The sequence below is a fragment of the Phodopus roborovskii genome, unplaced genomic scaffold, assembly GCF_943737965.1.
Source record: "Phodopus roborovskii unplaced genomic scaffold, PHOROB, whole genome shotgun sequence".
Taxonomy (NCBI): Eukaryota; Metazoa; Chordata; class Mammalia; order Rodentia; family Cricetidae; genus Phodopus; species Phodopus roborovskii.
In genome coordinates, this window is record NW_026126682.1 from 3,564,999 (window position 1) to 3,591,014 (window position 26,016).

Consider the following 26,016-nt stretch of genomic DNA (forward strand, 5'->3'; position numbering starts at 1 on the left):
GATATAATTACTAGTAACCAAAGAGGTGAGAGGTCAATAATAATAAAAGTCAGTCTTTTAAATCAAATGAATACATATCAAATTGCTCAACATTGTTAAATGGCACAATATAACTTATCCATAGAAGACATGTTCTCATCCAGCGGGATATTGACTGAAATATGTTTGACACAGTGCTAAGAGATGTTATAGGCAACAGTTGACTTAACGAAGTATTTAAGGCTCCAAAGTATGCCTTTTAGAAAAAAAAAAAAAAATATATATATATATATATATATATATATATATATATATATATTTCTAGTACTGGTAGTGATGAGAGGAATAAAGACCAATTAAAAGTCATAGAAACATTATAATTTGCTTATAACTTTCAATATTTCACTGGGCTTATCAAAGGCCATACATAAAACTAAGCAGAATTGTATAGCTATAATTGGCCTGCATATTCTCCTCATATTAATTCTCTCTGTCATCATTCTTTAGCTCTTAAAATAAACTGACAAGCCAGGGGAATCCAAAGATGGAACTTAGCTGACAAAATTCTATTTAATAACTAAAGTTAGAAATAAAATAAATAACTTCTTCAACATCAACTGCATTTTCAGAGAGTTCATTAAAATTTAAGGCATTTTGACATGTCAGATTTTAGTTCAGTGACAAGTAGAGAAAGATCTACCTGCAAGCAAATCCCAATTATCTCTGTAGCTTGAAAAATAGGTGTGGAGCAGAGCCGTAGATGAGGATGACGGTGATAATGGAAGGATATCTCTGACTCTGTCCAGTCTGATTGCACATGTCTGCCGGCTTCCTCTGAATGATAATCAAGTGTATTTCCATTCTTATGATTTATGTTTGATTATGATAGGGAAAGAATGCCAATATTCTGATAGTGGGACAAAAATGAGCAAAGCCAAAATAATTTCTTATTCAGAAGAATATCTTAGAAATTAAATGCAAAAATGCTAAGTAATATTCTCATCAATCTAGATAAACAATTATGCATCATCTATTTCCATATTTAATAATAGATACACACACAGACAGACACACAAAACAATTTTTTTAGCAATGGCAAAAGGGTCTAGTGTTTTACCCACTGGCCAATAAACACAATTATTCATTTATTCATTTTTCTCCCATTTTTCACAAAAATAAAGACTACATCACTCACGGAATCAAATATTACAAGTCACTGAAACACCTCAGGCAAAAACATAGGGCCCTTGCCTCCTTCAGCCAATCAAAACTTTTTTAAATTTTTAGATTAAAATCTGATTATGATTTAAAGAAAACAAAACAGAACATCTTAGACGAAGAATGGGCAAATTCACCTTCAAACTTCTTCCAAAAATAATATCCAAGTCACACTAATAGTCATGATCCATCATCAGGAATGTCACAATTTCCTAGGTTACTTTTGAACAAGAACAATACATATTTCATAACTGCTAATAAGATTCTTACTATGAATACAAGGATATGCATTTCAAAATTTTAATTTCTTCCTTACTGGATTAAAAATAAAATCTTCCAAGAAATTCATAATCCTCAAAGTCTTGTAGCAAAGAAAAAATAAAAAACAAAAACAAAACACCAAAGCTCTGGGGAGTATGCCTGCTGTCCTGCTGGGAGAGGCAGGCCCATGGACATTTGTGGAGCCCTTGAACTGCCCATTTGTACTTAGAGACAAGCCATCCCTCCTGCTTCTTCTTGGCTGTGCAGCATTCTGATAAACAAGGTGTTTCACTTGCTTTATTCTTCAGCAACACTCGAACTGCCTTAAGTCGCCCTCTGACTTCTGATAATAATAGATTGTTTGAATTAATGGAATGTCGAGGTTTCTCATTTGCATCTTATTCCCTCCCCCTTAAGATTCCTTCAAGCAATTAGTTAAATTCTTCATACTGGTTCCAACAAAGGTGGAGTTCAAAAGAGAGAACCAGCTTTGATAATCCAAGCAAATAACTTCACAAAAATATTACTGATATCCTAGACTTCTGAAGTCAAGAGAAAATATCCTATGAAAATTTATTGTCTTTCATCGCTCATCATTTTAATAGAAAAGATGTTTTCAAGTCTTGGAGAAATAAAGGGAAAATAATTATAACAAATTATTTTCTCAAATCTTCCCCAAATTATAAGACTGAGACATATGTGGGAACACAAGGCATATTCTTATGTCTGCCTTCCAATACACATGTTTTTATGTGGACATTAAAGAGAATGAAAGTTACCCAGTAATTATATGGCATGCATCAGAAGTGCACTGGTGGGCTTAAACTTGGGTTTCAATTATGTGTATATACAGCTAAATCTCTTCCTGAGTTAAGCTTCATCTTCGGTGAGACCCAGAACATCTGTCTTCTGTAGTTTGACAAAGTATGTGACGTGTTATAAGGCAATCAGTATGTCTGCCTCCTCCTGTCCGTGGCACACCTCCTCTGTGACATCACAGACGTGACAGGTGTGAGGATGAGTCCTAACAAGGGTCCTGAAAAGCTAAAGATCTGGTGTCCTTGCCCATCAGTCTGAAAGCTACAGCACTGTCTCTTCATATATTGGGGCATCTTGAGGATTTCAGCTGAACAGATTCAAAGTGGTCATCTTTTTCCTAAGGGGGAAAACATAAGATAAAATCAGCTCACTGAAATGCAGATTTTAGGATTTCACTTGCCATAAAGAAAGTTCCCCAAACTATTTTAACCTATGAACCTGCCACTTACAATTAGGATTTCACATTTAAAGCAAGGTGGGAATACAGCAAACAGTGAGTCTACCCTGAAGGACAATTTTGATGCCCAAGCGATAAGACAGACAACTCCAAAATAGAAAGAAGCACAAGATGGAGCAGATATCGGAAGATGCCGCTGTGAGTCCTCTGAAAAAAAGAAGCCACTGAGACTCTTCCTGAGGATACTCCCAACCTTGGTATGAAATCGGTGACCTTGACGTGCTAAGTCTAGGCAAAACAGAACTGGCAGACATTCATATGTGATAACAGAGGCTGAATACTAAGAAAAGTAGCAGCCAAAACGAGTTAAGTTGATTTATGTGTCTTAGGGGAATCTTTTGTGAATGTGCCTACTAAAAGTATTAAAGAAATCATATAAGGTAATAGATCAAACGTCTAATTCAAACATGCTATTGTGGTGTGTATAATACAGTCACAAAGGAGGCTAATCTTTAATGTGGCAAAAGAGAAATAGGAGGTTGAATATCTATGAATGTTATAATCATTAAATATAGAAGTTTTTAAAAAGCCTTGTGCAATAGGAAGAAGCTCTTTTAAAACAAACAAATAAACAAAAATACAGCCAGGTTTAGGTTAAGATAGGTATGGGTTAGGTTAGGTGAGATGGTTCAATGGGTAAAAAGACTTGGCATCAAGCCAAACAGCCTGGGTTCAATCCCTGGAAAGCACATAGTGGAAAGAGATAAGGTAATTCCACCATGTGTCTCCTGACCAACACACATATACACACTATGACATGCATAAATAAATAAATAAAGTTTACAAAAGAAAATATGGGTTTGAGATGTAGCTCAGTGATGCCTCGAATATACAGAGATCTAGATTCCTTCCCTCCGCTTAAAGAGAGGAAGAAAGAGAAGGAAGAGAGAAAGAGTGAGAGAAAGGGGGAAAGAAAAGAAGAGAGAGGAGGAGAAGGAACTGAAGGAAATCTACCAAGTCCCATGTGAAAATAAAAGTATGCTAAAAGTTAGTGTCATATGAGATAATGATGGAGTAGACAGAGCTTCCGGGAAAGACGTAACCTTTGATTTTACCTGACTGATACCCAGTATATTGAAATCACACTCTACATAGGAAACCACTACTTTCCCCTGCTTTTCTGGGATGATGAGCCTCTAGGAGAGCAGTCTAACGTCCTCAGTTTCTTGCTGACTGACTTCTTAATAGCTTGTCTGTAGTTTCATGTTGATCAGGGTTCAACTGATTTTTAGAATAACTGTGAATAGTTATAATTTATTAAGACCCCACAACATGGAAGGACAGACAGGACTAGATTTAGGGATACACCTGAATATAAAAACCTGTCTGTCTCCAACAAGCCAATGGCATATTAAATGTCTAGGGTTTCAAAAATGAACCAGAAAGAAAATCTGAGATTCTGTGGCCTTTTCTTGAAAAGACTCAACATGATCATAAGGGAAATGGAAGTGTGTACCTATCTATCCTCAGGGTAATATGTAAACTCAAACACTTGATCACATAGGGATCATAATGCCACATTCTTTTCATCCCAACAGAGTTACGCTCCTAATGCTGATACAGTATGATGCATAAATGTCCATGTGTGTAGATACAGGTGTCTATATAGTTAGTTAGATGGTCCCACTAGTGGAGTGAGACTTCCTGGTGGTAGGAAACAGACATCCTCCTCTCTCAACTTATAAAACAAGACTCAAGACAAGCCTATCGCATCAGGCAAACTGTTAATGAGCAGTTATGAAAATGAGCTGACAGTAGAGTGTGGTGGTGTGTGCGCCTGTATGCCTGTAGCAATAGGTGGGAGCTGCAGGAGGATCAAGGGCTACATAGTGAGACTGTGCCTCTAAAGTAAATGCACTGAAATAACCATGATAGAAGAAAAGCAGGAGACTAGGACTTGGCAAATGCTGACTTCTTAGCCTTAGCACCTATTAGACAAACAGGATCTTGCAATAAGGATGCTGCACAGGACTACTTTTCCAAGCCATGGACTCGAACATCTACACAAGCTCCAGGAAGCTTTTCCTCATCATCCTACTACACCTCTCCTACTCTCTTCCCTCTCCTCTGTGCTGAGACCATTCTCCTGCTCTTGGGATATTGGGTGTCCATGCACACATGCATGATGTGACTCCACAATGTCTATTGTTAAAGATAACAAAGTTTAGCACATTCCCCCAAAGCAAGAAAAGTACCTTATGGTACCTTATAAATGGCTACATAATAAACAGATTTAAACAGAAAACAAAACTCAAAAACTTAATTGCAGCTTTCTTTTAATTGCTGAGCAAAATCAAGGCAAATAGGGTATAGCACTAGGACAATACAGAGTAAGTTATGACCTTTAGAATATAAGATAAAGCAAAGAGATGTAAAAATGTATAGCCTTTGTTGTTCAAATCATACATGCCCATTTCTAAGTGTACATACAAGAATTGATATATGCAGCAGCTCTCTCCAAATACTAGAAAGAGAATAGATGTCCATCAGGAAGATGTATCCAGATAACTGTGTACCACTCGAGAATAAAATGTTTTCAACTCCTGACTGCAACACAGTGTGTATGAATCTCACAAACATCCTTCAGAGTAGAAGAAAAAATTTGCACAAAATATAACACAATGTATGATGTGATTATGTGAGGCTCTGAAACACACCAAACTAAGCTATGGTGTAAAAGATCACTGTAGCAATTGCATTTGGGAGATGAGAGCCTGGTTCCATGCAAGAGGACTAGAGGACACTTTCAAGATGAAGCTAATGTGTTAGATCATCAATGAATTTGAAGTATATGCCTTTCCCAGAACTCATCAAACCATGAGACAATCATAATGTATGCACATCCCCCCAAAAAAACTTTATATATATCCTGAAGTGTTTAGGGGTGAGACATAATGACGTCTGCAACTTACTTTAAAACACAATATAAGAAGACAACATTAAAATTTTAGAGAGATGGGTAGATGTGCAACAAAGCAAAAATAAAACAGTTTAAGTGGTAGGATAATGATTTTATTATTATATAATTGTTTCATATTTTCTACAATCATTCAACATGTCATTTTAAATAGTAAGAAAATCAAAAAGCAAAGAACAAACAAAAAACAAAACCCCTCAGATGTAACTGGCACTAGGCAGTCTCTTCACTATGGTGACCATTTCCTTTGCTGTATATGAGCTTTTTTAATTAAATGTGATCCTATCAGATCCCTTTGCAGAAGGTCCTTGTCTATGCACATGCCCTGCCTATATCTTGAAGAGTATTTTTTTACATTTCCATCCTGCAGTTTCAATTTTTCACTTTCTATATTAAGGTCTTTGATCTGCTTTGACTTTTGTGTGTATAGGATGAGAAATAAGAATCTAGTTTCATTGCTCTAATGTGGATATTCAGTTTTCCCAGAATCTGTGATGAAGATCATGTCTTTTTCAATGCATGTTTTGTCACTTTTGTCAAAAATTGATTGGCCGTCACTGTGTGTGCTTATTTTGAAGTCCTTTACTATACTCATCGGTCTACATGCTTGTCTTTGTGCCAGTACCACACAGTCTTCGTTGCTATCACTTCACCATATACTCTAAGGTCACGTATTTCACCAGTTTCTTTCTGCTTAGAATCGTTTTGGCTATGAGGGGTCTTTTGCACTTCTATATGAATACATAGAACCTATAAAGCAAAGCACTGCAAAAATTAAACACCAAAATCATCAGGTTAGTATAGGCTGAAAGTCAATAAACACAAATGGCCAATAAATGTTTCACAATGTGTTCAACATTGTTACCTAGCAGGAAAATGCAAATTAAAACTGCCTTGAGATTCCATTTCACCCATTTAGAACTGCTGTCAAGATAACAAATGGTAACGAATTCTGGAAAAACTATGAGAAGAAGGAAACTCTTAAACATTGCTGGTAGGAATGTAAACTGGTAGAGCCCTCATGGAAATTAATACAAAGGTTTTCTCAAAAACTTAAGAGTAGAACTACCTACCATATGATCCAACTTTATCTCTCCTGGCTACCTATCAATAGGACTCTACTACTACAGGGATACGTCTGTGCCCATATTTATTAATGGATTATTCATAACATAGAGGAAATGGAACCAGCTTCACAGCTTCAATGTTCATAAACATATGAAAGGACAAAGTAATTGTGATTATAGACATTATGGGACTTTATTTAGAGGTAAAGTACAATTATGGCATTTTCAGGAAGAGAAAAAAAAAGTGGATGAAACTCTAAATCATTATGTTGAGTGAAATAAGCCAGTTTAAGAATGACAAAAATTGCATGTTTTCTCTTATATGTGCATATCTGGGTGGGTGGGGGTAGGTGTTGAAACTAGAAAGGGGCCCGTGAGATGGGAGGAGTAGATCTTAAAAAGGGGGGGTATAGTAGTAGAATACATGTGATATGAAAGAGGGGTGGGCTATTAATAAGTGAAGGGAAAGAGCAAGAGTGGGGTAGAGGGGTTGGGGAGGGTGGCAAGGGAGTGACACAAAGTATAACCTTTATGTGTGAAATGTCAGAATGAATCACATTTCTTTGTATGTTGACTCAATTATTGAAAACAATAAATTTTTAAAAGTGGACAAAAGATCACACTGTCTGAAATTGTTATATTAACAATGTATATTATGAACTTTCTCATGAAGGAGTACCTCTGTTGACCTCTTATTTCCTGTGATTCTGTCTAAGAACCTTTTCCCAGTTTTCAAAGTTTTGGCTCTAGTATAATGGAGGGGACTACAATATAAGAAAACACTTGGATGTCTTTGTAATAGTTTAACTGACTCTCTTCTTGAAAAATCCCAGCTATTCTTTAAGATATGGCTTAAGCATCATTTTTCCTTAAAACATCCCTTGCCATGAAAATGGTCCTTTCCTGGAAAATACTGTCCAGTCAAGAGAAACCTGGAAATCACAGAACTTCTTCTCTGTTGGTTTTACACGACAAAGACATGGATTATCTTTTAGTCTCAAATAAGTTAATAAAGCTTGAATCCTTGGATGATAGAGATGGTACCTTCTTCCAGAGAAAAGGCAAAGCCTGCTTACAGACCTGAAAGCTCAAACAGAGCCTTCCCATATAGAACAAACAATATACATTATTATATAGTTTCCCAAGACAGTGGTTATTCCTCCATACATCTTCTAGATCTTTCCCAGCCTGCTGAAAGTGAAGATCAAACAAACAAAACAAATTTGGCTGCTGTTCCTACTGTGGCTAATAGACTGTGTTTTGTCTCCAACATGGGAGACTCAATTCTTCTAAAGAATATGAAACTATGGTAGACCCATGTGTTGGCTTGCTAGTACAGTGTCATTTCAAAACCATTAAAGTCCTTCACTGTTTTGCTAATGAAGACATGAAAATGATGGTTTTGTAAATAAGGCAGGATTCAAGTTCCAAATGCTGATTAACATGAACTGACACACAATGAATCCTCAAGATTCTATAAAGCTTGCAGCAAACATCTTGACCAAATGACCAAAGCGTAAGGGGCCCTACATTTTACTGCCTGTAATGAAAAGGAGCAGATAGAGAATTGGAAAGTAGACTATGGGTTTACAAGTCAGCTCCTAAACAAGCTCTGATATCAATTCTCCTCTGAGCGGAAGGACTTCCTCGCTAATCAGGCTGTTAGCTTCAGATATAGTCCCTGAAGAACAAACACTTGACTTCATCCTGGTAGGAAGGAAGGATTGATTGTATTTCGAACAAAAATTATAAAGACAAGTATCTACACTCTGCAGTGAAGAGAGCATATAAAAAGCACTAGTAGGTTGAAGCACAGTGATTAGAATTCTGGCTAATTTTGGAGATGTCACAGGACACAATGTCTGTTAGGAACTGCAACAGATTGGCCATCTTAGGTTTCAAAACTTTGAACTCTACCAAACTATGTCAATTACTTTATGCCACGGTGACCAACTTGAGAGAATTAAGCCAAGAGAAAGATTATTCTGGTTCATAGCTGTGGAGGGATTGAGCAATCACATGAGGAAGGCATGGCAGAGCAGCTCACATCCCAGCAGATGGAAAGCACAGAAAGTAAATATAAGAATGAACCACAGCAAGATAAAAACCCCTCCTAAGACACACCTATCAGTGATATGCTTCCTCTAACAAAGTCCCACCTCCTAATCATGTGATCGGTTGAAGGACTGAAGCATTAAGTGAGAGCCTTCATAGTCCAATCATTTCTCAAAACATGCTTACACCTGAAAAGTGTGTTCTACTAATAATCCAATCATTTCTCAAAAACTAATCTTGTAGGCCTTTCTCAAGACAATCATGCTAACAAGATCACACAAACCAGCTTTAGACCAATTAATGGACCTAAGATGAGTCCCTAGGGCCCATGTGAAAAGAACATAGAGTGGTAGGCACATAAAATCCCAAAACCCAGGAAATAAAATAGATAAATCTTTGGAGATTGTGCTAGCCAGCCTAACCTACTAGGTGAGCTTCAAGCCAATAACAGAACCCATCTCAAAGAACAATGTGGACTGAACCCAAAGAATAACACCTGAGGCCAGACCGTTGAGGAATGGCCTCTGGCCTCTACACACATGCATACACATATACATGTTCACACACACACACACACACACACACACACACACACACACATACACCAGCACATACATAAGAATCCACATAGGTAAACATGCACACATGCAAACTGAAATAAAAGCTAACAGGAAAAAGACCTCAAGATTTTGTGCATTTCTTGACTAATAGGTTTTCTCTGGGAGATTTTTCTGAAAACAAATTCCTACAAGCACATATTGCAAGGAATTGAGCATTCATTTAGCTTCAAGATGGATTTATAAGGCAGAAGGATATCATTGTATTATAAGAAAGTGACCAAATAGGATCAAGATAAATTGTTATAGTCAGCTGTAACAGAAATTTCCTCTATCCTTCACATTAAGCCGAAGAATTAACTAGATGCAAGAAAAAATACTATAGATCAAAATCGATTGCTGCATGGGAGAAGTGGCTCCAGAATATATAAGCCAAGCTCAAATTAACAAATGCCAGAAAATCTGTGTCCTCACATGGAAAGCAATTGTGATGTGGCCTGTGATTCAAAGGGCCCCAAAGCTAGCCCAGATAATGTCAGTAATGTCAACCTTTTTACTCAGCATGACTTTGGATGAATGAAAAATATCAGTTTTTGGAACAATGAGCATCAGCTGAGCTGACGGTAACAAGAGCAGGTGGAAAGTCCATTTTCCGCCTCACTGTTAATGTGCATCTACCCTGTCACTGGCTGTTAAAGAAGATGAGGATTAGTAGAGAAACTAAGATTTCTTGTCACCAGGGAACTGAAAAGCATGCAGACCACTGGAGTGTGCTAGGAAGCCTGGGAGCAGTTTTCATCCTGACTGTGCTGGATGTCATCACCCCAAATCACTAACCTTTCTAGACCTGAGAAGATTTGTGCAAAGGATAGAGCAGAAATGTCTTGTTATAGTGTATGCTGCTAACTATATCTCCCTGTACTATCCCACATGAACAAAAGTGGAGCATGCATTAGGACTCCATAGACTTTAAAGTTCCCTGGTCCTCTCACACTTGAATTTCTAGAGAATAAATCTAAGTGCTAACTGAGGGTGAGTAGAAATAGGTGATGATATAGCTACAGAAATAGGGCACTGACAGTGAAGACAGACAACGTAACATACAGACCCTCGAATACACACAGCTTAGGCCCAGAGAGGTGAAGAAGTATCTACGTCCATCAAGCACCACCAGTGCCATTATATCACAAGCCTCTGAAGGACAACACCCCAGTGCATCTTTCTCAAAGAGATACAAATACCTTACATGATTCCCTGATCTGCCACATCCACCACATGCTCCACTCACAATTTTCCGGCTATTCCTTTCAGAATTTCTGAGAAATCTATTGTGTGCACTGGGTGAATGGCCTCAGCTTCTATCCCAATATTAACCAACACTGCTGTTCCCATAGATATCACTCAGTCATCTCATAGGGCCATAAATGCCACCCCACTTGTGGTACAGACAAGTAGAAAAGCTGAATTTACTGTCCTTCTTGAAAAGGAAAGGGCACAGTTATTTGGGATGGGTTTAAACCCCTAACTTTCATTAGCCATCAAACAGGCTCCTTTCAAGGCACAGTCAGCTTGTGTTTCCTGACTGATGTGGGTCTTACTTGGTGTCTCCAAAGACTAATTGTAACTTATAATAAATTCCAAACACACTCTGTGCACCACTGAGACCATAGTGTAGAAACAGAAGTTAACTTGCTTGTCTCCTAGAAACATGGTGATTTTATCTTTAGCAATGGTCATAAAAAAATCTTCAACTTTATCAAAACATTCCAAATAGATCATTCGGCCTCTAGAAAACTCTAAGAAGCTTTTCTAAATGAGTAAGCAACCTACTTATTATTCACATGCATCCTGTGCAGTCATTGAGCTAGTAAAGGTGTTATAAATTAGTCTCTACCTTCAATGTGGCCCCATGTCTATGGATGTTCAAATTCAAATTAATATCAACTCATTCTCTGTACATTAAACTATCCTATGATTCATACTGGAAGGCAAAAAGCTGCACAACCATTTATCCTGTTAGATTGCCACACCTTAGACTAAAATGCTCACAGAACCCATGTAGAAAAAAAGGGGGAAATACATTAGGTCTCTGTGGGTTTTTTTTTTTTTTGATGTTTTTTGAGTGGGCAATTCTTGACCCTATTCTACTTGAATCTTATGGCAGAAACATGCTTCTGTTAATGGGAAGGTTCCTGGCTGAGCAGAATTGCCAACACAAAGACAAGAAAGGCATTTTCTGCTCTAAAGTAGAACCTAATGGTTTATGACATGTTTGTGCTTAGCTAGGTGTATCTGGAATTTGCATATAGTTAAGGATAAATGATGAAAGCAAGTCTCATCTTGCTGCTTCATTTCAATGATGTATGGAGAAAAATGGACAAGGATTCATATTAGCCTCAGGCAGTCACACTAAGCAGAGTGATGGATGGAATTTACTGAAAATTCATCAAAAGCCAAGATGATAGAGAAAAGCAGTTTAGATACGACTATGAGAAAATTCTCTATGGTCTTCTTACACTTCTGCACATTCTATGAAGAAACACTGGTTTATTTTTGTTTCATGCTATTTTTTCAATAATGGGGATGAAAGTGACAAAACTTCATTATGTAAGTGTGTGAACCTATCACACAATACAATATTAGGAAGGTATGTTTGTATAGAAAGCAGCTATCAAGGTTAAAGTGTGTTCCTCATCTCCAGTGAATACCAGGCATGCCTACTTGCCTTGGAAATGGTTTCTGCCTCTGAAGCAGTGGACAGCATCTTATCTGTCCAGGATAATGAAGAACAAAGGACAGGTATGCTCCTGCGCCTGCTCAATGAAATTCACACTCTCAAAGCTTAGGAATGCAAGCACATTATCATTTCCTCTGCACATGACTGTGGGGACTGCAGATTGGGGGCTGGTATGGTTACTGTTGCTCTGCCCAGGACATCTCAGCAAATTCCAAACTATCTTGGGTTTTCTGTCTTCTATAGCATACAGAAAACTATGTAGGCTCACTTGTTCACTAGCAAATAGGGCTATACTTTAATTTTTGATCATCACTATATATTTGTTATTTCACAGCAATCATAGCCTCCATAAAATCCCAAATTCTATTTTAAAAACCCTTCAATAGAAATGTAATTTATTTATTTTATTCTTAAATGATTTCCTATATTTATGTACCTAAACTCAGAGAGTGAAAGGTTACTAAAGCATGCCTACAAACACACTTTATCTATTTTCTTATGTTTCTATGTCTATGTACATTTACATGTGTGTGGACCCACGTGTGTGCATACTGAAACCCAATGTTGATATCAGAAATTATCTTGATTTCCATCTTACTCAATGAGGCAGGGCCTTGATATCAAACCTAGAATTCACAGATGTGGCTCATCTTGCTAGGCCGTTTGCTCAAGGAATCCATCTCTACCTTCTGAGGCTGTAATACAGATGGACAACCACACCCATCTGGTGTTCACATGTGTTCTGGGGATGCAAACTCTATTCCTCTGACTCACTGTACGTGCTTTAACCACTGGGCCATCATTCCAGTCCATATCATCTGTTACTTGTCTATCTGCTGCAAATCATATGAAATACAGTTTCTTCCTTACTTTTCCTTCTATTTTTATTTTATTCTTATCTCATCAGTGAAGAATGTCAAAGAAATATGATTTCAAAGAATACTTGTATGTATCTGTCATTATAACGCCAATAACGTGATGACATCCAACATGACACCATGAACATCTGGCCAATTATGTTATTTTTCTATAGAAAGACAATCATAAAATAAACACAAAGGTATAGGTAAATATAAGATCTTTTATTAACCAAACTTTGTTTTTAAGATTATAAAAGGATACATGATCTTTGTGAAAACTTGAGAATTACTAAAATGTTTTACTTAAAGTTTCTCATTAGATTCTAATTCCCAAAGCAGCTACTGTTATGCAGTAGCTTATCATGCAAATAATGATATATATATATATATTTACCTTATATAAATATTATAGTTTACTTATTTTAACCTTAGTTTGCACCTATTGTCCTATCAACATGCAAAGATATTTCATTTTTTATTTTCATTTTTCACATCATAACATAATCATATCATTTCCCCTCCTCTTTCTTCCCTTCAAACCTATCCATGTACAACCGCTTGCTTTTTAAAATTCATGGCACAATTTTCATTAATTGTTGTTACACATATATACATACATTTCTAAAAATAATCCACTCTGTATAATATTACTTGTATTTAAGTTTTCAGGGCTGACCATTTGGTATTGAATCACAAATTGGTGTTTTCTTCCCTGGGGAAGACTATTTCTCCTGTTCTTAGCTTTTCTTAGTTACATGTAGTTCTTGGACAATTTAAAAATTTTTGATAGTTCATTACAATTTAGATTATTTAAAACAATTCTTAAATTTACATATATTTCGATCATATTCTTTCCCTCCCCCATGTCATTCCAGACCCTCTCTCCCTCCCTACACACTCAATAAGTTCTTTCTCAAAAAAAAAAAAATAAATAAAACATATTTCATCATTTTGATATAGAAAAAAATCTCACCTAATTCTCATAGAGGCTGTACAGGTTGATTCTACTTTGTTAAAGCAGAAACACTGCATTTGGTTGTCAACCTAATATAATAAACTTCTAAGAGTAAATACTAGTGAGGCACAAGAGTACTGAAAGGCAGAATTTGCAAGAATGGTGTTAGGTCAGCATGGCCCCTGATGTACAAATGCTCAGTAATTCCAGGTTAAAAGTCAGCTCTCACCTTTGTAGCCAAAGATTTAAGTTTTCCTAATAGAGATTGTTTGTTGGAATATACAACATCCTCTTCATTATCTTCGCCTTCCATGATAGCACAACTGTCTGCCGCTGGGAGTTCACACTCTTTTGAGTTAGTCGTCATTACTAATTTAGAATATTTGTATTCCAGCCTAAGCAGTGGCAAATAAATAAGCAAATCATAAGATAGCCATAGCAATAACAAAATCATACTTATTATAAACATTCATATATCAACTTCTAAAATACTCCCGATAGTCCTGTAGAATTCTCAAGCAGCGAATTCCCCTCACCTGTGGCTGCAGCTTTACCCACCATCTACATAAAAACATTCCCCAGGATGTTAGAGAATCAGTTTAACAGTTAATTTACCACTTATTTTTCACTGACCTTATTATTCAGTTATAAGGACATTTGTGACACTAAGAAAAGCCTTGAGGTCAGAATGCATTTCCTTGGGGTATTAATAAGTCAATACCAATTCCCTATCACATTTTCTCAAGTTTAGATCACAAAGGTGAGAATATCAAGATGATTTGCTTCTCACTGTATCTACTTTAGTTGTACTTTTGCTATTTATTTATGACTTCAGATGCTCTAATTACTCCTAGAAATTAGAGCACGGATCCCCCACAGCCCACTAAGCTCTACATTATAGCCAAAGATTCAAACACGAAACAGACATGTGCAAGGCTTGAACTCAACATTCAAACCCCGCATCGTTGAGACCTGGAATACATAAAGATGATATTTGCCCACAGATTGCTTAGGCTGTTTCCTTGAAAACATCTTTGTACAAGAAACTAAATAGGAAAGTTGAAAGAAGTGAGATTATGTCAGGGAAAGAAAGGCGGATTCAGCCCTGCTCCTATCTGGGTAACTTAGAGAACTTTTCCATTTTTATAACAAATGACTAATTCAGTGGTCAATAATGTTCCATCCATTTTCAATTATCCATTTATTCACCCTACTTTCTCAAATACATTGCCTATACCTTCCTCACTAGAAGAAATGTCTTGTGGCACTGAGGGAATGGACAACATACAATAATTAGGTCTAACATTCTCACAGCATAAGCAGACTTTCCAGTTCTCATAAGATCATCTCAATGAGATTACTTACTTTTGATTCTTTTTCCAAAAGTAGCATGTTAAAGCCACCAACAAAACGGCTGTGAATGCCCCCGCACCAGCTCCCACTTTCAGCCAAAAGTCAACCGTTTCACAGGTTGACACCTTCTTCTCAGGCAACGTAATCCCTTTAATGCACCACTTAGGTTCGTTCCACACATATAATGTTTCCTTTCCAAACAAATAAATGAGACCACAGATGAGATGAGAAATTATTGAGCTATAAGTGCTAGAATTGGTGCTGGCTCAACTCATCACATAGAAGAAAGAGTATTGCTAACTTAAGCTCATCATAAGCATAGAGGATATTTCCTGTCCAGTTAATATTAAAGAATGTCTAGGAAGAAAGGAAAGAGACACAAAAATAAGTAAATAATGAATTAAAATGCAAAAATCAAACAAAGACATGCACTCTCACATCAGAAGGGTACATTACATGCTGAAGAAGTTGAACTGAAATAATTCCACTTTGACACTTTGTTTGGGCTGTTTTCCTCAAATTTTGATCACTTAGTGGTCATCACTACCTATACCAAGCATTCTCACCCTCCCAAAGTAGATGACTTGATTCCTAAAACAATGTCAATGTGCCCTAAATAGCAAGTGGCAATTAACCAGTGAACAACAAAGCAGATACATTGTGTCTTACCAAGCACTTTGAAAATTAAAGTAGTAAAATGAGGCAGATCTAATATATGAAATGAAATAATATATGAAATGTCTGGCTCACCTTTAAATTTTCTGGTATATAATGATCACTTAACTACACTCCAACAAAAGGATCCAATGCTATTACATTTTATGTAACATTTCTACCATTAGTAGAATGGTTTGCAATGAAGAAAAAGTTCAGCCGGTTTCAAATGACATCTTTCAGCCTGTTTTCTTAGAAATAGTTATTTGTGATCCTGTGGTTTTAGTCCATGACAACTGTTATCATTCTTACTGAACAGACATCAATGAATTCCTTTGGAAATAGGTAACATTTTTATAAGAATGAGGAAATACAGAGGCACACTTAGATTCACCACTACCTAAATGTAAACAAAAGTAAAAGTAAACTCTAGCATGTGTGGACGTCAGCTGATATACATTCTACCAACACCAACAAAAGGTTTGTATAAAAGCCTAGACAGTTTTATCAAAAGCTCCATTGTCTAGTGGCTATATTCTAAGTATCTCAAAAACTCAAATTTATAATGATACGTATAAAACTAAAATGCCGAACTATTCAATCTCTCCTCAGATACTGTCAAAGAAAGAATGTAATGGGGGAAAAAATTCTTAGTCACTCTGAAACTAATCATTAGAAAGCCTGATGCAATCATCTGATCAGGTATCACCTGGAACAGAAAGACAGCTGACACAGCAACTGAGCAGCTCCTTCTTCCAGCATGAAGGGGGATTTTGGAACAGGATTAAGATAAATTTGGTGATAAATTCAAAAACATTTCCCTCACTGATAACACTGTATCACTTCAAATCTTTATTACTGCACAATGTTAGATATGATGCTTAACATAGACTTAGAACCTGGTATAGACTTTTAAGATCTCAATTGGATAAGAGTACTTTTCCCACAAATCATGAAGTCCTTTTTTTGGGGGGGGGTTCTATCAACTCTGTGTAAAGGATGTACATTCTGTAAACTATACACATCTGGATTTGAAATACTTACAGAACAGTGAAAGTGCATGCCCAATCAACACAAAGTGGAAAACTGAAAAGAATAAGGAAGGAAATAGGACTGAAGCAGTCCTTAAAAAATAAATGCTTGGGATTTTAAAAGATACACACTAAGTGTTTTTTGCAAACATTGTTTTTGTTCAATTGTGAAGCATCCAAAGAAATCTATGTATTCATGGCCATGGTGCCTGTATAGCTTAGTCCTTACCTGAAGTCCTCTCTTGCAGGCTCCCTCAATTTCGTGGAAGTCATGCTCTGTGCACAGAGGGCAAGCCTCTGCACTCTCCCATAGAAAGTAGAATGCACAACCATCACAGGTGCCAGCTGGACACTTGCTGAAATGTTAAAGAAATAGAAGCCTATTTTAATACATTCAATCCCTCCAATCAATATTCCACATCCCAAAGCTTGTAGAAAACACAAAATAGCCAAAGGAGCAGAGACCACAATGATAGCCCTTCATGCTACCATTTTGAGTGGCTAGAATAAAACAGACAAATAACGCCAATCACAGGGAAGATGTGAAAAAAAGGGGAACCTCATACTCTTCAGACAGAAATGTGAATAGCTCCTCTACTTTTAGACAGTCTTATATTTCTTCAAACAAGTAAACATGAATTTATCATATAATAAGCAAGTCTGCTCATAGTTATAAACCCAAGTGAAGCAAAATGTGCCCCTCACAAAGGTTGATAATAAATGTGCACAGCAATATCACTTAGAATGATCAATAGTGGAAACACCCCAAATGTGAAATGGATGAATGGATAAATATAACTATCCGATGGACTTCTACTTGACTATATAAAGGAATGCAGTAATAATATATGCCACAAATTGGATGAAGTGTGAAAATGCTATGCTAAGTGGAAAACTAGAAATAATACAAAATACATGGCACTATCCATATGAAAGTCTAGAATAGGGACAGAGAACAGATGATTTGCTCCTTAGGGCTTGGAAGAGGATTAGTATACAAGAAGATGAGAATCAAAGGATTCATAGATTCACTGAGAAATGATGAAAATTATCTAAAATTGGTTGTGGTCATGACTATATACTTCTATTAAGAATCTGAAGAATGTGTGTATGTGTGTGTGTGTGTGTGTGTGTGTGTGTGTGTGTATGTGTGTGTGCGTGCGTGTGTATGTGCGTTCTCTCTTACCATACTGATTTCAACAATCAAACACAGATCATCAGAATTGGACACCAGACTGGTACCTTTATACACTGAGCCATCTCACTGGCCCCAAACTATTTGTTTGTTTGTTTGTTTGTTTTGAGACTTTGAAGACAAAAATATAGTTACTGAAAGAAAAGCTTCTAGGAATGTTTCTTGGAAGTAAGAGCATCTAAGCTAAGTATAGGACACTTAGGAGAAGGAAATAAAAAACTTCTTAACTAAGGGATAGAATGGCATGACGAACTGATAGAAAACCACTTGTCAGTCACTTTTGCTGGACCATCCATGGCTAAGCAATGAGAACAGTCAGAAGACAAAGCCCTAATCCTCAGATGCCAAGTGGATTATAGTCCCTACTGAAAACAATATACCTTGGAGAGGTAACTTTGGGAGAGAACCAGAGTCAAGTACAGCAGAAGAACGAAGATTTCTTAAGTGAACCATCTAACCGTCAGGTCAACTCTGTGTTCCAATACAAGTCTGGGTCTCTCTGGACTGATGATGAATTAAAAGGGTGATGATGCAGAGAAAGGACATAGTAGATCTGGGGTAGATTGCACACAGCAACTATGGAGGAACCTAAGAAGATACTTTATGGATCTCTGCTTTTTGATGTGTGAACCAACTTCATCAACTTGCTTCTTTGACCAAGGAACATATAAACAGCATTGACTCTAAATAGGTTATTGCTGTATATAACCTGACTGAACCAGAATCTCTCTGAAAAGGTTCTGGTACAAACAGCTAAATTTTGAGAATGTGTAAAATCTAGAGACTTTTTTCCTAATGTGTCTATTTAACTTGTCAGTCCATGTAACTTTAAATCAGTCCATGTAACTAGAGGTTTTCCCTGCAGCTTCCTTCAGACCATGGCTAATGTTGAGCATGGGTCTCCTGAATACCCATTAGCTAAAGGATAAACATAAAACAATAATAATAAAAGCATATGCTCCCTTTTAAAAGCCTTAACATAAAACTTTATTGGCATATTAACTGTACATATTGATGGGTTATATTACATTTCTTAAAGACATTCCAATACAATAATATCATGAACTTTGATCATATCCCCCTCACTTTCCATTTTCACCAACTCCCAAATATTCTTTCATTCTCCTGTGATCTAACTTCTTTCCCCACATCCATCTCTATAATCTTTATCTACTTAAAATTTATAAGCTAGAAATAAGAGCAAACATCCAGTGTTTATGTTTGAATCTGACTGATTTTGCTTTGAAAGATGATCTCCAATTGTAGCCATTTTCTTACAGTTTAATTCTGTTCTTCTTTATGGCTGAATCAAACTCCAGTGTATACATGTGTTATATAGTATGTATGCTATCTTGGTCTTGGATATTGTATATAACACTCCAATAAATATAGATGTGTAACTATCTCTGTGGTACATTAATTGACAGTCATTAAGGTACATACCCCAAAGTGGTATATTTGAGTCACATGACAGTTCTATCTTTAATTTGTTTTTTGTTGTTGTTGTTGTTGTTGTTTTTATTCAATAGTTACTGGGCTAATTGATATCCACAAAGAAATGAATAAGGATTCCTTTCACCATACATCCTTGCAAGCAATCAATGTTAACTTAGTGATAGCTCTCTAACAAGGGTAACATACTTTCAGTGTCGTTTTAACCTATAATGCCCACACATCAAAGGATATTGAACATTGTTTCATATATGAATTAGCCATTTGTGCTTCATCTTTTGTGAACTGTTTTTCAACCTATTAATAATTTATGTGTGGGTTCATGTGGGTGTACATCTGTGTGTATGCATACAAATGTCAGAGGACAACCTCAACTGTTTTTCCTCAAAGTACCATCCAATTTACTTTGAGATATGGCAGCCCCGTGGTTTGTGGCTCTCCACATAGGCTAGACAGTCTGGCTGGCAAGCCTTAGAAATCTGACAGTCTCCACCATCCCAGGAGAGTTAAAATCATGTAACTGAATTCCCTCTTTTCATCAAAGACAGACTTTACTTCAGAGTAAAGCCCCACCCATCATGTCTATCTCCTGTCTCTATGCTCTGTATGGTCTCAATTTCCCAGATAGATTTCAATGCCTAAGACTCTGATATGGTCAACATATTGAACTTGACAGCTGCATAAACTTTTCTTAACCAAAGGCTTGGGCAGCCGTTCTGCCAATCTATTTGAGTGTATATGTTCCAATGAGTTCCAGTTCAAGGTGGTTCCCCTGGACTATGTGTGCAGTTCTATGGTTCTTTGGTGAACCTGTACTTAGTGTGGGAGTGGGGGTTGTGGAATGTAGAGCTGTAGAGTTTTCTCCTCTTCTGGCAGAGCAGTTAGATTCAAGTTTCTCTTTGGATCCATTGTTACCTTGTCCCTGCACAGCAGACATTGTTGCAACCAGTGCCACTTGTGGTAAACCATTGCTGACTTCATGCAGCATGTGTCCCTGTTACACATATTTTATTTTTGTTCTTTGTGAGATTTTCCTTCTGTTTATGGATCCAGACTTGGGGGATGGGGGCAGAAGGATTCTCCATTTCCTTTACTGAGTTTCCCAGAACTCCAATGAGCATCTGTTGTCTCCTTTACAAATATAACAGTCAATATTTCTGTGTTTTATTCTGGTTGTTTCCCAGCCTGTGATTTTCCTAACCTTTCCAGAGTTCTCACATCTTTTTTCAAGTCAGGGGGTAGATGTTTCCTTTGAGATTGGTAGGTATGTAATGGAGCACCATTAGTCTCCACTGTTGCACCTTCCTCCTCTTCCCCCATTAACTATAAATGATGTTTTAATGATCTACAAACACTTGGCAAAGACTGAGTCTGTGGTGGATCGTGAGCTATTCACATAACTCAAATGACTCCTCCCCACAAAGGGATAAGTAACTTAGAAGTTACACAGTGTGGCCAAGGGAGCTCACATAAGGACTGTGGATACCTCTAACCAATCCCAGTAAAGATTGCTGGTATACACTTCTGGCTATAAGAACCCTAAAAGCTCCATGGTTAGGGAAACTGGGCAGTATTTCTTCCTTAGAAACCCCAACACTTGGGAGTTTTTCACACTTTCCCTTTATTAATCCACTTTTTTTTTTTTCATTCTGCTCACTCCTTGTCCCTCATTCCATATTCTTCTTGAGTGTGAGATGCAGGATCAGAGTAACACTGGTGACCATTGATCATGTGACACTCTAGTTCCCTGAGTTAAGCTCACCAAGAGCCACAAAGATCTCCAAAACACTCAAATGCCTATATCTATATATAATTCAAAACTTTATTTTTCTAGATACCAGAAAAATTTTTATAGTCTTGATTAACTAAATACATTCCAAGACATCCTAAAATATGAATAGGAATAAGGTATACATATCTAACAGCTGATCTCATTTTTAACAGACCATAATGTTAACAAAACAATGAAGAAAATTAAAGTTGCAAAAGCTTATGGCAATGACTCAAGCTATAATTCAAACTGAACTTTAAAATGACAATTTTCCTCCTTCCCCTGCCTTGTTTTTTGTAATTTGTCAAAGTTGAAGCTGTGCCATCCTGTCGTCACTGGACAGTTACACCAATGCACAAAATGAGAGAGCAAACTCGACAAGCTTAAAGTACCACAAACATTAAAGATTATTAACAGTGTGAGTTAATTTCTAGAGAACTGACCAAACTACAAAAACAGCAGAAAAAATAATCTAGACACTGATGTCATTTATAAGGCTGTCACTGTATCAAAACACTGCAGTGATTCAGAACCTCTCCGTGGTAGACTTGACTTTTTTAAAGAAAGATACACTTAGGGATAATACAGTTAAAATCAACTCCCTAACTCTTTTAACTCTTTACTATGTGTGCTGCCCAATTTTTATTTGGTATGGAGTATCACAGTTTGAATTAAGCCTTCTCTATGAAGTACACCAGAGTATACAAGCTGCCGATTCCTTGGCATCTCCAGAAACAGCATTTCTCTGTTGCAGAATTTGGGCATTTGGAAAAGGCCCTCTTGTGTTGGACAAAACATTCTATCATGCCTCATTTATTTTTTATAGATTAAGTGTGATTGTATATGACTATATCTTATACTATGTGGTCTGTTATAGCAAAAAGCACTAACTTAAAAAGCAATAAATTAATTTTTTCAATTTGTAGAGGCTGGGGAGGCTAAGTTTACAGTACTTCTGAGTAAGGGCTTACCCTGTTTCGCAGGCAATGCTATCTTATGGTATGTTCTCCCATGACATAAGGGGATAGTTAGCTCTTTGGGGGGAACTTTATAAGAATACCAATTACATCCATGTTCTCAGGGCACTGTAACCTAACCAACTCTCAAAGCTACTGCTTTCTAATAGCCTCAGGCAAGTGTTTAGCATTGTAATGTTATTTTAGCATATTAATTTAGGGAACACAAACTCTCAGACCTAGCCAACTGAATTCAAATAGAATATTTTTCACCTGTGACTCTTAGATTATGGGATACAAAAGTATATCTTCAATTACTCTCCTAAAGAATTCATCCTAGAATAATTACTGTAAGCTAGTGTCTGTTCAAGATCAGAGACACACCAATTAATTAACTCCCATGTTTCTCTTCTCTATAGGTTGTATTCCTTAGTGGGGAAAAAAAACTCAGGTTTATTATCCCTATTTCAAAATTGTTTGAAAATTTAGGAATGTTTTGTTATGTGATTATAGCCATCTCTTAAGATGGCTTATTCATGTTTGAATTGTACAATTCCACCAAGACTGCATTAAAGATTTTCTATCATTTCCTCAGTTCCTTTTTTTTTTTTTAGTATTTTCAAATGTTCATAAAGCTTTTATAGGCATCAGCACATTTCTGTTCCAGGAACATATTTGGTCTTAATCTTTTGTGTTATCTTACTTTGTAAATTTGGTTATCTATTATCTTGTAAAGATGCAGAGGGAAAAGATAAGGAACTCATTTAGTCTATCTCTGGTTCTGATTCTTAATTTCAAATGGATAGATTTTTTATATATATATATATATACATATATATATATATATATTAATAGGCCTTCCTTGATGTCTCAACCAAATGCTGCATTAGGGTGCAATAAACCTGATGACTTTGATATAAAGACTAAATTTGAGCCTGTGGTATAAATCCCTGGGGTATTCAGTTCTCCAACACTATCAGGACAGAACTGGGAAGCATTCCTTTGGAGAGATGCAATATCTTCAGAAGCCACCTTAATAACGAAATGAATTTGGATTTCGTAAGAGGATTTCACAAAAAAATTTTAGGCTGACCGATGCACACCTCAAGCAGTTGAGTATGTTCATAAGCTGGGAGGAAGGAAGGAGGGGGAAAGGTAACCCATTCACATGAACATTAATGATGAATGTGTTGTTAAAGGGCAATTCAGTTAAAAGAACCTACCAGAAACCTATAGATCTGCTGTGCCCCGGGATAAATCTGCTGTTTGCTTTTTAATTTTCCGTGCTTCCTGACAGATCTCTTATGAGAGATTGAAGGAGGGTGGCATTTTGAAAAGTCATTTTGTCATGAAAGAATAAGAGCCATTAGGAAGTTATTCCATCCCAGGTGTGGTGCTCAGTAGCCACACAAACTCAGGCTCAATGTCTCCTGCTTGGTAAGTGGATGGGTTTAACTCTATGACCTTCCAGATCACAACAGACTGCTAGCAAGGATAAGGTATGCATGTGTAATCCTTTTTTCTAACTCAACTTTCTTAGGCCTTTGAAAGGGCAGTTCTCAGATGCAGTTCTTAGGTATGCATTGTCCCTAACAAAAGGTTTGACTTGAGGTTTAAGAAGCCAGTCAGTGGGCTCATCTATGGAGATTTACTTAGAGCTATTAGCAGTCCTTTGTAAAAGTAATTTAGTCTGTGCCCAAGATGCAAACTTCATTGGGGAGAGGAGGGTCTCAGAAGTCACCTGAGGCTGTCAGATTTTATCTGCCTCTCCCCCCCCCCAGGTACTACACTGTCAAATTTTCATATGTAGGAACCACCTACATACATTTTCCAGGTCAAGCAGACAGATGGAAGTCTGGGTGACATGTTTCCTCTCAAATCCACACTGAGCAGAACACATAGGAGCTGTCACACATAGGAGCTCAGAGCTCCTATGTGTTCTGGAAATTTTCCTGACCACCTGACCACCAAGATTCTAAGACCCATGTGACATTACTAATACTGAGGTCACTTTTGCTAGGTTGGCCAAGAATAATTCCTGATGTGGCTCTACTGTCAAGGACTCACTCTGAGATTTACTGGTCAGCAAGAAGCATTTCAAGACTGGTGTTTACTTAGCTTCTTTTCCTTGGAGATTTTAAAGCTTCCAAAGAGATGCGAAATAAGTCTTCCTCAAAAGTGGTCTGAGAAACAACCCTGTTAGTCAAAATCTTTATTCAGCCACGTACCTAAATAAAATAAAATAAACCTAATTTGAGGACAAGCTGCTATTTTTCCTGTTCTGGTCCTTGGGCTCCCCCTTGTGCACAGATGGGAAATTCATTCAAGAGAAAACTGAAGGTCAGTACATGTGTGACTGGGGCTCGTAGCTCCCTAGAGCTGCTGGCTGCTTGCCTTAGCATGCATCGCAACTATAAATGAATTTTTATCAAGATCTGTGTCAAGTACTCTGCCATGAATATTACGCTGTAAATCAGCTTTTCAGAAACTAAGATGCAAACAATAACAACAGAGAACCTGTCTCTGGAATGCAGAGCAAGTAAAGCCCATGCCAGAGACATCAACAGAAACAGTCTTCCAGTTTTAATATGCTTTTCAGTTGCTTTCTATTTTTAGAACTACTCCAGTGCTCAACACACAGAGACTCTGAAATGAGGTCTAACAATAGATATTCTAAGGTATCTACTGCAGGTGATTCTGAGAATTCCTGGTGAACACAGTAGAGTTCCCTAAAAGGTAAAGCTTGCCAGAGGTAAAGAGAAACTTCACATCCTCCTGAGATGCCATCCTTTAACCTCATGAGGCTATGATTTATTTATGGTAAGACATCAAAATATATCCTGGCATTGTCAGAAAATGATTTCTTTTCCTCAGGCCACACCTGGTCTTTAGGATACCACCTGTTTGAGTCAGACACCTGCAGGAGACTTTAAAGCCACCCAGATGGACTTTGCAGGCCAGACCCACAGAGGTTAGTCACAAAATCTGGAAAAGGACTCAGGAGGGCACCAGAACTCAAAGCTCCCCAGCAGAACCACAGAATGAAGAGGCATGCTGCTGTTTCTGGAATCTTTGCATGGATCTTTCTCTACTTAGCTGTGGTGACTCCAGCTGGGAGGGGACAGTGGGATGCCTTGACGCCCAAGAGCATCCATCTCTCTCTGTCCCACTACTGTCTATTCCTCTGTTTTCTCGTCACACTCGTCTCTCACCTTAAACAGGTGGGAAAAATAACTAATTGGTAGAGCTATGCAAACCAAGAGATGTAGCTGGTGAGAAGCAAAGGCTAGTGTGCCTGTGCATCCCCAAATGAGCCAAAACTACTGTTACTTATGTAGTAGTTTAAGGTATAGAACAATGTTCTCCAATCTATGTGTGAAATAAATAGGAGGGCTTTAAAATTTTTCAAGTAAGGTTAAAAAATCATTTTCTTTTTAAAATACATGGTTTTAGGTTGAATAGAGAACTGCTGAGCAAACTATAGTAGAAAGGTCATTTAACTCTTAATAGTATTAAAGATAATGAATAATACTTTGAAAATACTGAGACGCCTACGTGTTCCTTGTGGGAAAAAGTAGGCTGTGTTCAAATAGTAATTTTGGTGCCTAAGAGTTAGGTTCTAGTATTCCCACCAAAACTTAACAGGATCTATCAATATACAGCCCAGGAGAGCTGACCCCTAAATGTCTATCAGTTGAATACTCTGCATTATGTTCTACAGG

At 37.2% G+C, this 26,016-nt stretch overlaps 1 protein-coding gene across 2 annotated transcripts in view; it reads right to left on the reverse strand.

The window, feature by feature from the left end:
* Positions 1 to 2,206: 2,206 nt before the first annotated feature.
* Elapor2 (endosome-lysosome associated apoptosis and autophagy regulator family member 2) overlaps positions 2,207 to 26,016 on the reverse strand; it is a 158,119-nt gene continuing 134,309 nt past the window's right edge. For both annotated transcript variants that reach the window (XM_051174576.1, XM_051174577.1), the window contains 4 exons: positions 17,150 to 17,276; positions 15,248 to 15,426; positions 14,112 to 14,277; positions 2,207 to 2,614 (listed from right to left, as the gene is read on the reverse strand). In XM_051174576.1, the coding sequence (XP_051030533.1) occupies positions 2,555 to 2,614; positions 14,112 to 14,277; positions 15,248 to 15,426; positions 17,150 to 17,276 (532 nt within the window). In that variant the 3' untranslated portion in view covers positions 2,207 to 2,554. The remainder of the gene's footprint in view (positions 2,615 to 14,111; positions 14,278 to 15,247; positions 15,427 to 17,149; positions 17,277 to 26,016) is intronic.